Source organism: Oncorhynchus nerka, linkage group LG23 (assembly GCF_034236695.1).
Source record: "Oncorhynchus nerka isolate Pitt River linkage group LG23, Oner_Uvic_2.0, whole genome shotgun sequence".
NCBI classification, from domain to species: Eukaryota; Metazoa; Chordata; class Actinopteri; order Salmoniformes; family Salmonidae; genus Oncorhynchus; species Oncorhynchus nerka.
The window spans coordinates 46,405,472-46,421,074 of record NC_088418.1 but is presented as its reverse complement, the minus strand read 5'-3'; the positions used below and the strand labels follow the sequence as shown (position 1 = coordinate 46,421,074).

Here is a 15,603-nt window from a genome sequence, read left to right as displayed (position 1 = left end):
CACCACGATTGGCTGAAACTAGGGGCATGTGGCCCTTATTTGCATGCATTCACTTCCGGTACGCTCCAGCCCTGTTGGTGGCAATAGGAAACGTGAAACCACAGATGAAGAAAACCGATTGCTACAGTGTAGCAGACTGGACTGTAGACAGGTGATTTCACACTAGCGTCGGTATTTATGTAAATAAAACAGGTAAGTCCTTATCCGTTTGACCTCGACGTTGATTGCATATTTGTATTTCCATACAGTGTTATCCAATGCCTAATGTATCTTTAGTGAAAGAGAAGTATCGAGCTAGTGTATTTCATATGCTTTTACATATCACCAGAGTGAGTCACTTCAGTGCTGCACTGCTAGCCAGCGACAGAAGCAGACAGAAAGAAGACAGCTCCCAAGGCTATTTATTGCTGTCCATAGCTAAATTCTTCCTATCTAGAACGAGTACACGTTTGCGGAAAAAGTAGGTAAGGAAATCTCAATATTTTTGGGGGGTTTTGCCTTTATTGACAGAATGTGATTCAGAGGGTGTTTACACCAGATACATCTTTCAGGCCAGGTTCCAAGGTTTGTTGGCTGTAGGACTAACAGTAAGGTCCCATGGTGAGAAGTAGGTTAATGATAACAAGCTTATGGTTATATTTATTTGGAAGAGGCTGACCAAGACCTTTGACTTGTTTGTGGCTTTATATCATTGGCCTTTTACCTACATTTGCTATGGTGAAAAATATCCACCTGGTCTCATAGGACTTTAAACCCCAGTTCTCTCTTTTCAGGCAAAGCTGTGTTTTTGACCTAGGCTGTAGTGTTGAATAAACTAGTGTGGTGCTGTTCCCTCTCTGAACCCCCTCCCTCTCCTGCCTGCCTCTCCTGCTGTTCCCTTGAAGACCTCCACCCCCTCCCATCCCTCCTGGTGACCCCTGTGATGTCGTCCCCGTGCTGTGGCTTCCTGGCGCAGTACACCCACCATCACCTGGTCGCCTTCCTCCTCACCTTCTTTAGGTAAACTCAACTCCTGAACTCCCACCAGCCTTGTAGGGATCTGCTATAAGACCCTCTGAATGTTCAGAGTTCTCATTCCAGTTCTCTTTGGCCCAAATGCTCTCTACACAAGCACTTATACCAGAGCATACATGCGCATTTGATACACAGGCTCACTTGTGCTCATATAGGCCGACATCCTCCTTAAGTAAATAGGGGCCCCAACGAGTGGTAATGCCTGGACTGGAGCTACAGTACTCACAGTCTTATAAAGCTCTCCACTGTAATTACACTGCTTCCTTTGCTTCCTGGTCAGACTGGTTGTTATCAGAGTAGGAGAAAGTGAACGTGTCAGACAGTTGAGCAGTAAGAATCAGATTCATGCTGAATCGGTTCTTCTCACATTCCCTATCCTGACCTCTGCACTCTGAGCCCTGACCTTTGACCCCTCTGGGCTGTGCCAAAGAAGTTGTGGTTTTGCTTTCCAGGCCCTGTCATCAGGAAGTGACGTATAGCCTAGAGTTCTTATTTACAGGTTATAGTCTTGAGGAATTTCTAGTAGTTGTAAACGGGCTGAGTACTGCACACCAGCTGCTTTAAACAGCTACACACAGCATTGGAAGACCCTGGGTGTTTCTGGTCCCCTGTTGTGCTAGGAATATAACAGGGCTTTATTAAGTCTCCCCTCCCTCTCTCCAGCTATGTCCTCCTGCATGCCTCGAGGAAGACCTTCAGTAATGTGAAAGTGAGCATCTCAGCCCAGTGGACTCCCTCTGTGCAGAATGCCAGCTCTCCTGCCTTCTCACCCGGGGAGGTACGTACTGGGGAGGATGTGGATTCTCCTCCTTGAATTATCTCTCCTTTTCGCCTCCCCTGAATGATGACCTCTGATATAATGACTTAAGTCCTGGATGTCTGCTGTTTTGCCTCAGTTTGCACCATTGGGTTTGGTCACGTACAATCCTCAATATTTACTTTGTGTGCAGTGGATGGGGAAGTGTTATCAGCTGTGGAGCTACTGACGAGTGCTCTGCACGTTACCATAATGTTGAAACAGACCATGAAGTACAGCTAATACTAATGGTTAAATAAATCCCTTTACTCAGTTACTCTGACAACGTTTTTGTGTTAAATGATCTAAAGTTGATTTATTGTGTTACTGTATGTATCTTTGATTGTCTATTCTGTATCTTCCTCCAGACCTTGGAGGAGAATAACCTGTTTGCAGACTCCGATGGAGCCACTCTGTTCCTGGGTGTCCTCGACACCATCTTCCTGTTTTCCTACGCCGTGGTGAGTGTCGGGGTCAGCTTGGGTCACGGGGGGGGATCCTACTGGTTGGTAGTCTAGCAACAGTGACTCAATGTAACCTAATCAGTCAGATCAGATTTACTTCTCTCTCTCCTGCCACATGCTAATATGCACATTAGACTAATGTATGCTAATTCATTAATGTCATCTTTCATTATCAACATGGAAACAAGCACACTGATGCGTAGTCAAAGCAGGAGGACAGGGTAAACATGCGTGTGTTGTTCAATATTCATGCAGGGCTTATATATGAGTGGAGTGATTGGAGATCGCATGAACCTCCGATATGTCCTCTCCTTTGGTCTGTGTGGTTCAGCCATAGTGGTAAGTGCTTTTATATTTCATATACATCTACACAGTTGTTACAATAGGTACTTAGTGAAAACCTAATTACTACAATAGTCATATACTGCAGATTCTGCATTTTGATCCCATTATATTTCACTGTGTTTATTTAGTGACGTAATCCAATATAACCTTCTGTTTTTCCCTCCTTCACTTCCCAGGAGTTTGTGTTTGGTACCCTGACTGAGTGGCTGCAGTTCTATAACATCTACCTGTACTGTGGCCTTTGGGTGCTGAACGGCCTACTGCAGTCTGCTGTCTGGCCCTGTGTGGTGGCAGTCATGGGGAACTGGTTCGGCAAGTCAGGGTGAGTATCATGTCCCTCTCTCTCCCATGACACTAGTATACTCCAACACTGATCATTAGGGCTGGGAATTTCCAGGGACCTTACGTTATGATAGCGATACAATATTTATTGCGATTCCCACAATTCTATATGTTTTGTGATTCGATATTGTGATTTTATTGCGATTCTGTGTTCCAAACGATATTGCTCACCGTATGTCTGAGAGAGCCATGAGAACTAGTTTTGGTCAGTCATGGAAATAAAAGGGCTGAAAACAAACGGTCACCCTAAAAATAAGATGGCGAACAAGCTACGAAGGGAAAATACTGGAGTTTGGGTGTCGGTACAGCAAACCTAGCGCCAAAATAATATTGCAATATCGTCAAAAAAGAATCTCCTCATCTGTAACTGTGTTTGTTTTCCCCATCACTACTGAGCAATGCAGATCACTCACAGATTGAGTAAAGGTCCTTGAATGTCCACAATCAGAAGTTGTCTTTACAAACAGTAGCCTTGGGTGATTGCTTTAACTGTGGGGTCGTTCCATATGATATCAATCGCTTTCTGACGGCACCCCTTTTGATTTGCCTGAAACCTGTCATACAGGTTTGCCCATGGTGAAATTGGTCAGAAAGTAACTTTTTTTTTTTTGGACCTGAATGCCAAAACATTCAGGAGATACAGTGGGGCAAAATAAAAAGTATTTAGTCAGCCACCAATTGTGCAAGTTCTCCCACTTAAAAAGATGAGAGAGGCCTGTAATTTTCATCATAGGTACACTTCAACTATGACAGACAAAATGAGGGGGGAAAATCCAGAAATTCACATTGTAGGATTTGTAATGAATTTATTGAATTTATTTGCAAATTATGGTGGAAAATAAGTATTTGGTCACCTACAAACAAGCAAGATTTCTGGCTCTCACAGACCTGTAACTTCTTCTTTAAGAGGCTCCTCTGTCCTCCACTCATTACCTGTATTAATGGCACCTGTTTGAACTTGTTATCAGTATAAAAGACACCTGTTCACAACCTCAAACAGTCACACTCCAAACTCCACTATGGCCAAGACCAAAGAGCTGTCAAAGGACACCAAAAACAAAATTGTAGACCTGCCCCAGGCTGGGAAGACTGAATTTGCAATAGGTAAGCAGCTTGGTTTGAAGAAATCAACTGTGGGAGCAATTATTAGGAAATGGAAGACATACAAGACCACTGATAATCTCCATCGATCTGGGGCTCCACGCAAGATCTCACCCCGTGGTGTCAAAATGATCACAAGAACGGTGAGCAGAAATCCCAGAACCACACGGGGAGACCTAGTGAATGACCTGCAGAGAGCTGGGACCAAAGTAACAAAGCCTACCATCAGTAACACACTATGCCGCCAGGGACTCAAATCCTGCAGTGCCAGACGTGTCCCCCTGCTTAAGCCAGTACATGTCCAGGCCCATCTGAAGTTTGCTAGAGAGCATTTGGATGATCCAGAAGAAGATTGGGAGAATGTCATATGGTCAGATGAAACCAAAATATAACTTTTTGGTAAAAACCCAACTCGTCGTGTTTGGAGGACAAAGAATGCTGAGTTTCATCCAAAGAACACCATACCTACTGTGAAGCATGGGGATGGAAACATCATGCTTTGGGGCTGTTTTTCTGCAAAAGGACCAGGACGACTGATCCGTGTAAAGGAAAGACTGAATGGGGCCATGTATCGTGAGATTTTGAGTGAAAACCTCCTTCCATCAGCAAGGGCATTGAAGATGAAATGTGGCTGGGCCTTTCAGCATGACAATGATCCCAAACACACCGCCAGGGCAATGAAGGAGTGGCTTCGTAAGAAGCATTTCAAGGTCCTGGAGAGGCCTAGCCATTCTCCAGATCTCAACCCCATAGAAAATCTTTGGAGGGAGTTGAAAGTCCGTGTTGCCCAGCAACAGCCCCAAAACATCACTGCTCTAGAGGAGATCTGCATGGAGGAATGGGCCAAAATACCAGCAACAGTGTGTGAAAACCTTGTGAAGACTTACAGAAAACGTTTGACCTCTGTCATTGCCAACAAAGGGTATATAACAAAGTATTGAGATACACTTTTGTTATTGACCAAATACTTATTTTCCACCATAATTTGCAAATAAATTCATTAAAAATCCTACAATGCGATTTTCTGGATTTTTTTCTCATTATGTCTGTCATAGTCGAAGTGTGCCTATGATGAAAATTACAGGCCTCTCTCATCTTTTTAAGTGGGAGAACTTGCACAATTGGTGGCTGACTAAATACTTTTTTTGCTCCACTGTAGTTTTTCAAAGTTGACCTATTTTGCATACTGTTACGTTCTCCAACAAGAAAACCAAAAATGTCACGCAAACAGAAGGGGGAACTAAGAGTCAATGACCAACAACCAAAATGAAACGGGTGGTTTTAGGAGAGGTTCTGAAAGACACGGGCGTGTCCACTGAAAGTTGACTAGCAACCACAACTGGAACCTAAAAGACGTCCACCATTGGCCCCCACTAAATTTGCCAAAGAAGCAAACAAAAGAAAAACAGGTTAAAGACAGGAAGCAAACCAAAAAGGTGTAGAAAAACAAAATCAGAAAGGATTTTTTTTGTCTAGAAATCAAAATCGGGTGTGCCAACTGAAGGTGTTAACCCTCTGTGTCTATCAAGACAACTGGAGCACAGGGCCAGCCACTCTTAAATAGCGCCTGGGCCAGGACAGGTTAACGCCTTCCCACTATAGAGATGGCAACCAGCATAGGTGTATCCAATACTGACTAACAAGGTGACACCAATCGGTGCGCCCTACATGCTAACAAGCTATACGTGCTAAAGTCCAACCTTAAAACATAAATTTAAAAAACAAAACTTGTAACAATTCCCCACCCTACCATGAGACATCCATGTCTTTAGCACAGATAAAGATAAACGGTTGAGTTTGATATCATTTAAAAGCTTACAAACAGGGTTTTTAGTCTATTCTATGATTTCATTTTTAAGTTTTTAATTTTAAGAAACTTTTTATGCATAAACGTTATTTATCTAAAAACAAGTGACCTCAGATTTGACTAATTTTCACAAATGTTGTAGTTTAGACCCTATTTTACATAATTTAAGACTTTATTTTACATCAAAAGGGGGTACCGTCAGAAAGTGATTGAAATCATACGGAACGACCCTGTGATGTTCTGTTGTATTCTAGAAGACAATGTTCTAATTGAGTATTGTGTTGAGCATGTCGTGTGTGTTGTGCGTGTTCTGGAGAGTAACCGCTGTATGTCTCCTCCCCCCTCCAGGCGAGGTTTTGTGTTTGGCCTGTGGAGTGCCTGTGCGTCTGTTGGGAACATCCTGGGCGCTTTCCTGGCATCCAGTGTTCTCAAGTACGGTTATGAGGTGAGTGCAGACACACACAAATATACCTATTATAGATCCGCTCTGGGACTCAACTTTTTTTTTTTAAATAAAGTCTAGATGAAAAACGGACATGCTTATGTAGCATAGACAATACCTGGTAGTGTCTAGTTAGTGAGTCTCTAGAAAATGTCACGACATTGTTGTCGAGAGAAAAGTGAAGTTATGTGGTGGTGTCTTTCTCTCAACCTCTTGCTACATAGTTAGCTACATAGCACGAACAGCACAATTCCCAATACAAGTCACCCCAGTGTTATGCTGTGTTTCTGCAGTATGCCTTCCTGGTCACTTCAGTGCTGCAGTTTGCTGGTGGGGTGGTGGTGTTCTTTGGTCTGCTCACCTCCCCTAAAGAAGTGGGTGAGTATTAGGTCCGCATATGTCCAGTTTCCCTCATTGGTCTGGCATTGTCTCCCTATCACTGTGTCATACTGTACATTCTTTCACTTCAAGTCTCAAGTTCTATTAGTCGTGTGTACAGGATACGCATGGTACACACCGTCCAATGAAATGCTTACTTGCTGGTTCTTTCTCGAAAATAATACAAGATAAGAGTACGAGCATAAAGTAAATGGCTCGGTAGAATAGAATAAACATTGAAGCAACTTCCTCCTTTCTGTGCCATCTAATTGTTTGTTTCAGTTCTCTTGACATTAATTGTTATTGTTCCTTGAGGAAGTTAAAAAAGTGTGTGTGTGTGTGTGTGTGTGTGTGTGTGTGTGTGTGTGTGAATATGATATAAAGCACATATAAACCAGAGGTCGACCGATTTATGATTTTTCAACATGATACCCATTATTGGAGGACCCCAAAAAAAGCCGATACCGATTTAAATGGCCAATTTAAATCATTTTTTAAAAGTATTTATTTGTAATAATGACAATTACAACAATACTGAATGAACACTTATTTTAACTTGATATAATACATCAATAAAAATCTATTTAGTCTCAAATAAATAATGAAACATGTTCAATTTGATTTAAATAATGCAAAAACAAAGTGTTGGAGAAGTAAAAGTGCAATATTTGTCATGTAAAAAAGCTAACGTTTGAGTTCCTTGCTCAGAACATGAGAACATATAAAAGCTGGTGGTTCCTTTTAACATGAGACTTCAATATACCAAGGTAAATCAAATCAAATCAAATCAAATTTATTTATATAGCCCTTCGTACATCAGCTGATATCTCAAAGTGCTGTACAGAAACCCAGCCTAAAACCCCAAACAGCAAACAATGCAGGTGTAAAAGCACGGTGGCTAGGAAAAACTCCCTAGAAAGGCCAAAACCTAGGAAGAAACCTAGAGAGGAACCAGGCTATGTGGGGTGGCCAGTCCTCTTCTGGCTGTGCCGGGTAGAGATTATAACAGAACATGACCAAGATGTTCAAATGTTCATAAATGACCAGCATGGTCGAATAATAATAAGGCAGAACAGTTGAAACTGGAGCAGCAGCACAGTCAGGTGGACTGGGGACAGCAAGGAGTCATCATGTCAGGTAGTCCTGGGGCACGGTCCTAGGGCTCAGGTCCTCCGAGAGAGAGAAAGAAAGAGAGAATTAGAGAGAGCATATGTGGGGTGGCCAGTCCTCTTCTGGCTGTGCCGGGTGGAGATTATAACAGAACGTGGCCAAGATGTTCAAATGTTCATAAATGACCAGCATGGTTGAATAATAGTAAGGCAGAACAGTTTAAACTGGAGCAGCAGCATGGCCAGGTGGACTGGGGACAAGGTAAGAGGGTAAGAGGTTTTAGGTTGTAGTTAATATGGTATTTAGTATTTATAGGACTAGTTCTCTCTCTACCATTTGTATTTCATATACCTTTGACTATTGGATGTTCTTATAGGCACTTTAGTATTGCCAGTGTAACAGTATAGCTTCCGTCCCTCTCCTCGTCCCTACCTGGGCTCGAACCAGGAACACATTGACAACAGCCACACTCGAAGCAGCGTTACCCATCGCTCCACAAAAGCCGCGGCCCTTGCAGAGCAAGGGGAATAACTACTCCAAGTCTCAGAGCGAGTGACATTTGAAATGCTATTAGCGCGCAACCCGCTAACTAGCTAGCCATTTCCCATCGGTCACACCAGCCATTAGGCTGATAGGCTTGAAGTCATAAACAGCGCTGTGCTTGCGAAGAGCTGCTGGCAAAACACACAAAAGTGCTGTTTGAATGAATGCTTACGAGCCTGCTGCTGCCTACCATCGCTCAGTCAGACTGCTCTATCAAATATCAAATCATAGACTTAATTATAACATAATAACACACAGAAATACGAGCCTTTGGTCATTAATATGGTCGAATCCGGAAACTATCATTTCGAAAACAAAACGTTTATTTTTTCAGTGAAATACGGAACCGTTCGGTATTTTATCTAACTGGAGGCATCCCTAAGTCTAAATATTCTTGTTACATTGTACAACCTTCAAAGTTATGTCATAATTACGTAGAATTCTGGCAAATTAGTCCACAATGAGCCAGGCTGCCCAAACTGTTGCATATACCCTGACTCTGCATGCAATGAGCTCAAGAGAAGTGACACAATTTCACCTGGTTAATATTGCTTGCTAACCTGGATTTATTTTAGCTAAATATGCAGGTTAAAAAATATAAAAATACTTCTGTGTATTGATTTTAAGAAAGGCATTGGTGTTTATGGTTAGGTACAGTCATGCAACGATTGTGCTTTTTCGCAAATGCGCTTTTGTTAAATCATCCCCCAGCGTTGCATCGATTATATGCAACGCAGGACACGCTAGATAAACTAGTAATATCATTAATCATGTGTAGTTAACTAGTGATTATGATTTATTGATTGATTGTTTTTTATAAGATCAGTTGAATGCTAGCTAGCAACTTACCTTGGCTTACTGCATTCGCATAACAGGGAGGCTCCTCGTGGAGTGCAATGAGAGGCAGGTGGTTAGAGCGTTGGACTAGTTAACCGTAAGGTTGCAAGATTGCATCCCAGAACTGACAGGGTGAAAATCTGTCGTTCTGCCCCTGAACAAGGCAGTTAACCCACCGTTCCTAGGCCGTCATTGAAAATAAGAATGTGTTCTTAACTGACTTGCCTCGTTAAATAAAGAAGAAATCGCCGTCCAAAAATACAGATTTCCGATTGTTATGAAAACTTGAAATCAGCCCTAATTAATCGGCCATTCCGATTAATCGGTCGACCTGTAATATAAACTCAGCAAAAAAAGAAACGTCCCCTTTTCAGGACCCTGTCTTTCAGAGATAATTCGTAAAAATCCAAATAACTTCACAGATCTTCATTGTAAAGGGTTTAAACACTGTTTCCCATGCTTGTTCAATGAACCCTAAACAATTAATGAAAATGCACCTGTGGAACGGTCGTTAAGACACTAACAGCTTACAGACGGTAGGCAATTAAGGTCACAGTTATGAAACCTTGGACACTAAAGAGGCCTTTCTACTGACTGAAAAATACTAAAAGAAAGATGCCCAGGGTCCCTGCTCATCTGCGTGAACACGCCTTAGGCATGCTGCAAGGAGGCATGAGGACTGCAGTTGTAGCCAAGGCAATAAATTGCAATGTCCGTACTGTGAGACGCCTAAAACAGCGCTACAGGGAGACAGGACGGACAGCTGATCGTCCTCGCCGTGGCAGACCACGTGTAACAACACATGCATAGGATCGGTACATCCGAACATCACGCCTGCTGGACAGGTACAGGATGGCAACAACAACTGTCCGAGTTACACCAGGAATGCATAATCCCTCCATCAGTGCTCAGACTGTTCGCAATAGGCTGAGAGAGGCTGGACTGACGGCTTGTAGGCCTGTTGTAAAGGCAGGTCCTCGCCAGACATCACCGGCAACAACGTCGCTTATGGGCACAAACCCACCAACGCTGGACCAGACAGGACTGGCAAAAAGTGCTTTTCACTGACGAGTCGCGGTTTTGTCTCACCAGGGGTGATGGTCGGATTCGTGTTTATCGTCGAAGGAATGAGCGTTACACCGAGGCCTGTATTCTGGAGCGGGATCGATTTGGGGGTGGAGGATCCGTCACGGTCTGGGGCGGTGTGTCACAGCATCATCGGACTGAGCTTGTTGTCATTGCAGGCAATCTCAACGCTGTGCGTTACAGGGAAGACATCCTCCTCCCTCATGTGGTACCCTTCCTGCAGGCTTATCCTGACATGACCCTCCAGCATGACAATGTTACCATCCATACTGCTCGTTCTGTGCGTGATTTCCTGCAAGACAGGAATGTCAGTGTTCTGCTATGGCCAGCGAAGAGCCCGTATCTCAATCCCATTGAGCACGTCTGGGACCTATTGGATCGGAGGGTGAGGGCTAGGGCCATTCCCCCCCAGAAATGTCCCGGAACTTGCAGGTGCCTTGGTGGAGGAGTGGGTTAACATCTCACAGCAAGAACTGGCAAACCTGGTGCAGTCCGTGAGGAGGAGATGCACTGCAGTACATAATGCAGCTGGTGGCCACACCAGATACTGACCCCCGCCCCCCCCCCCCCCCCTGTTCAGGGACACATTATTCAATTTCTGTCCGTCACATGCCTGTGGAACTTGTTCAGTTTATGTCTGTTGCTGAATCTTGTTATGTTCATACAAATATTTACACGTTACGTTTGCTGAAAATAAACGCATTTAGTTTTGCTGAGTTTAGCTACAATGTACTTTTGACTCTTTTGATGAAGAGTGGTGTTTCTCTGTCCCATCAGGTTTGTGTTTGGAGTCAGAAACAGGTCTGAGACCAGTGGAAAGAGACGCAGACAGCCACAGGCCTCTGATGAGTGATGAAGAGGATGAGGAGGGATCGGAGGAGGTGTGTGACGGAGGGTACTACACCATCCGGCAGGGGGATGAGGAGCCGCGGGAAACACCCAAAGCCATCGGATTCTGCCAGGCCTTCTGCCTTCCCGGAGTGCTGCCTGTGAGTGGGATATTACTAGAGCTCTCTTTGTGTCTCTGTCTCTTTCGCATGACCTCGCTAACTCTGGTCGGCGGTCACCCACTCTCTCTTTTGCACTCACCCTCCTATCGCCCTCTTTCATTCACCCCCCCCTGTCTATATCCTTATCTATTTCTATATCTATCATCTTATCATCCTCTCTGCCCCTCCCGGTTTATGAGTTTCCATTTTATCTCAATTCTTTGGCTGACAGTTTTTAGGAGGGGGTGAACACGTCGCTAGTTGCATTAGTATCTTTCTCTGAACAAATGGACCACTAAAGCAAGTATTGTATTATGGAGCATCTGACAATCTGATGATTTTAGTTCTGCCTTTCTGAGATGACTCATCCAGTAACTGGTGACTGTCATCCTCTCTCCCCAGTATTCCCTGGCGTACGCCTGTCTGAAGCTGGTCAACTACTCCTTCTTCTTCTGGTTGCCCTTCTACCTGAGCAGGAACTTTGGCTGGAAGGAGGCCCAGGCCGACAGGCTCTCTGTGTGGTACGACGTGGGAGGCATTATAGGTGAGTGTTCCGGCCCAGGCCTAGTTAACGCTGGCTGTATGGACTGGTTAATATGAATGACATTGGTGTTGTTGACTACGGTTTAGATGTGGTAACATCCTAGCTAGCTATGCGGAGTCATTTATCTATGCCGTCTAAAGGGGTCTACACAGTCTACGCCAACGGAGCCGACGGAGGTTCGTCTGCAACGCTCTCTACGTAGTTCCAGGTACAGTTGTGCGACTGGATTTTTGGAACGCGACGCAAACGGACCTCCGTCGGCTCCGTTTGCATCGACTGTGTAGACCCCTTTAGACGGTACAGGAAACTGTGTATTAATCTTCTGCGCTCCCTCTCTCCCTCTCTCTCTCTCTCTCTCTCTCTCTCTCTCTCTCTCGCCCAGGTGGTACGATCCAGGGCCTGATCTCAGACTTCATGGGGAAGAGAGCTCCAGTGTTAGCCGTCAGTCTGCTGCTGGCTATGGGAGCCCTGGTGGGTTACAGCCGTGAGTACTCCTCCTTCTTTCATCTGCCGTCCTCCTTTTTCTAGCCCAAAACATTTCACTATATTATTCAGGCCAACATTCCATTTTAATGTGATCTAATTTATTTAAGGGGGAAAAAAATGGAAATGGTTCATTATTGTGTTTTATGCCAATTCTAGACCACCAAAGGGGAGGCGGAAAAAGAAAAATAGAACCACATCCCTTGCTGTCTCATACACAATCCACAAAAAAAACGTGTGAATTAACCCCGTGTTGTCCCCCCCTCAGACTCCCCTCCGGACCAGGTGGTGAATGCAGCTCTCCTGGCCACCACAGGTTTCTTCATAGGAGGACCGTCCAACATGATCAGCTCAGCCATCTCTGCAGACCTGGGGCGACAGGAGGCCCTCAGGGGCAGTCAGGAGGCTCTGGCTACCGTCACCGGCATAGTGGACGGGACTGGGAGTATTGGAGCTGCAGCGGGACAGGTAACACACACTAGAGACCGAGAAAGTACACACATACATACACTACATGCATACACACAGAAATATGTGCTTTCCAGTGATTTAATGTTGAGTTTTTTTACCTTGTCTTCCAGTATTTGGTATCCGTGATCGAGAGCAAGCTGGGCTGGATGTTTGTCTTCTACTTCTTCATCGTCATGGTAAGATCATCATGTCTAACCCATAATGTGAGACAATGTTCACGTCTTCCAGAAATGAGTCACTCATTCTCCTCAGGAGCATCTTACATAAGGCACTGTGTTGTCCCTGTTGGTGACATATTTGGTCCTGTTATTTGATCGCCTCACAGACCGGCTGCAGCATAGTCTTCATCTTGCCGCTGATCGTGACTGAGATTCGGGCCATGTGGAGGGAGAGACGGGCACGGACACAAGAGCTGTGAAGCCTTCCTCACGGGGGGCCATGTTGTTTCCTACTCCTTCCCTATGGGGCCTACTGCCTGTCAGTCAGACTATGTCCACTGATCACTACTGTAGACGTATGTACAACATGTCTATGAATGTGTCCAGTCTATGTATATATTTGGTCAGAAACACGTTTTTTTCTTTTTTAAGATATTACTTCAGCACCTTTTACGAGTGGGGGCAGGGCCCTCTCAATGTTTGTGGTCTGAGATAGGAAGTCCCAAGCAGCTAACGATTATTCCAATTCCTTTACCAGTTTACTGGAGTGTATAATGATTACTTGTATAGAATGATTGAATCTGCTCATTTGCTTAGTAGAGATCAGATTTCAAAGACACACAAAACTCTCCATCACTCACTCATAGAATCTCACACACAAGTCCGCTCGGTGGATTTTCAGTGACCACGTTTACATGTGCAAGGTATTGTGGACAGTAGCTCGTATCCCGCAGAAGGTCTTATTCGGGTTAAGCTGTTTACATGCACTTTTGATATCCCTAAATTGATATGGGTTAAATATTAACTGAAATATGGCCTATAACATTTCACATGTAGCGTAATATAATATTAACTCTTGCAGAATTATGGATTTCTTGCAGTGAAATTACGCAACAAATGTTAATTTTGTCTCGGAAACAGGAGTGGAGGAAACAGGAGTGGAGAAATAGGAATTATTTCAGCATCTCTTGAGGAAATGCAAGTGCGTGTGTTCTCGTTGACACTGTTATGCAAGCAGACAGTATTTCAACCACATACAATATGCACCCAAGACAGACTAAAGTCTTATCATAAACCAATTTCATCGTTTTCTCAGCTTTTAATTTCACTAAAACCAGTCAAACTGATGACATTTTGGGCATTTTGCAAAGACCAAATCTTTTCACTGTTCTCCCCGGGTCCCTAAACGAAACAGACAACTTTACCGGTTTTAACTAGATTACTAATGCACTCATTCTGTCAATGTAAGACATTGTTCTGGTGAGCACTACTTTATTTAGTCTTCTGGGGCAACAAGTTATGACAGAAGAGAAGCTGCATGTATCTTAACTATAGTTGACAAACAAATGTCCAAATGTCCTTCCAATTGTAAACAGAAAGTTGTTACGCTACACGGTCCAGGATGGAGTATTGGCAAAATAAATTATTACGGTGGATGGAACTGAGCAGTTTGCCTACTTTTTGAAGTGATTTGTTTAACAATCAGATGAAAACATCACACAACACCCATTATACCTGAAACTGAGCCTACACAGACTGCGAAAAACAACAGTAAACGGGATAAGATGTTTGCATGCCACAGTATCCCATCTAAGATCAGCAAATCCAAGGCATTTTATCCGGGTTTCTCATAACCGGGTTACAAACTTTTTCGGGTTATTGTAAACGAGATATGATGTTTACGTGTGTCAACTCAAGAGAGTACTTGGGTACCCCGAATAATAACGGAATATTGGTGTGCATGTAAACGTGATCAGACTAAACGGTACGTTTGCCCCAAAAAGTTTTTAAGCGGCTTTTTTAAGTCTTAACGGTCAGTTAACAAACATTAACTGCACGCCTCTGAAATATTTTCCTTATCAAAATTATTTAAAGGTATACTGATTTTAGTTACTGTATGTACATAAATTAAAACGGTACAAGTAGTTATTCTGGTTGGATTGGTATCAGTTGCTAAATTACTGTAGTGGTTTTAACCAAGGCCACAAGTGCATTTCAGCTGGTCCAGGGCCTGCTAAACTTGATGACATGGAATGTGTATTTAATTTTATCATTGTAGAAATGTATGTTCTTAATCTGTGGTAAATGTTCATTTTTTTTCCGTATGTGCACTTTAAATTCATGTTTTAATGAGCCTGTTTTTTTTTTTTTCAAGAAAAGCAAATGGTCTTTTTCAAAACTGTTGACTCCTATCTTTTATTCTTCCCAAGGGAATTTACGATATATTTTGGGAAACCACCTCAATGAATTTGAATTTAAATGACCTAAACTGTATTCACACAACTTACTTTTTTGTATAAATCTCATAAAGCAATGAAACCAGCATTTAGAATCCTTGAATTAGCATACTTGGCAGGATGATTTATTTTCACCTATAAAATGGACACAAATGAAGAGGATCCGTTCAGAAGGATTTAGTAAATTACTAATGGGATAGATATCCTGTAGAGGTGTAGTGGATCAATTCTGCTCAATACTGTTGCAGATGTGTTACGTCACTTCAGAACCACCAGGAGGAGCCCTTAAGGCAGAAATAATACCAGGACAATGTGTAGAATTAGTAGGTCTAATATAATTAGTAGACTTAATATGTGTCGAATTAGTAGGTCTAATAATTAGTAGACTCTATATGTGTAAGACTAGTAGGTCTAATATAATTAGTATACTTAATATGTGTAGAATTAGTAGAATTA

The 15,603-nt window shown here is 43.2% G+C and overlaps 1 protein-coding gene across 5 annotated transcripts; it reads left to right on the top strand.

Moving 5' to 3' along the window:
• Positions 1 to 83: 83 nt before the first annotated feature.
• LOC115106938 (sugar phosphate exchanger 3-like) lies at positions 84 to 15,233 on the top strand. 5 transcript variants are annotated; one of them, XM_029630176.2, is made up of 15 exons: positions 84 to 192; positions 329 to 460; positions 885 to 999; positions 1,678 to 1,792; positions 2,179 to 2,271; positions 2,530 to 2,613; positions 2,796 to 2,941; positions 6,218 to 6,314; positions 6,605 to 6,689; positions 11,043 to 11,254; positions 11,657 to 11,798; positions 12,181 to 12,282; positions 12,550 to 12,749; positions 12,863 to 12,928; positions 13,078 to 15,233. In XM_029630176.2, exons 3-15 carry the CDS (start codon positions 923 to 925, stop codon positions 13,168 to 13,170), a joined length of 1,512 nt encoding a protein of 503 aa, XP_029486036.1. In that variant the 5' UTR covers positions 84 to 192; positions 329 to 460; positions 885 to 922; the 3' UTR covers positions 13,171 to 15,233. The 5 variants fall into 5 exon arrangements, with proteins under 5 accessions (XP_029486036.1, XP_029486032.1, XP_029486035.1 ...); XM_029630172.2 differs by having other exon boundaries at positions 329 to 464; XM_029630175.2 differs by having other exon boundaries at positions 329 to 464; positions 819 to 999.
• Positions 15,234 to 15,603: the final 370 nt, after the last annotated feature.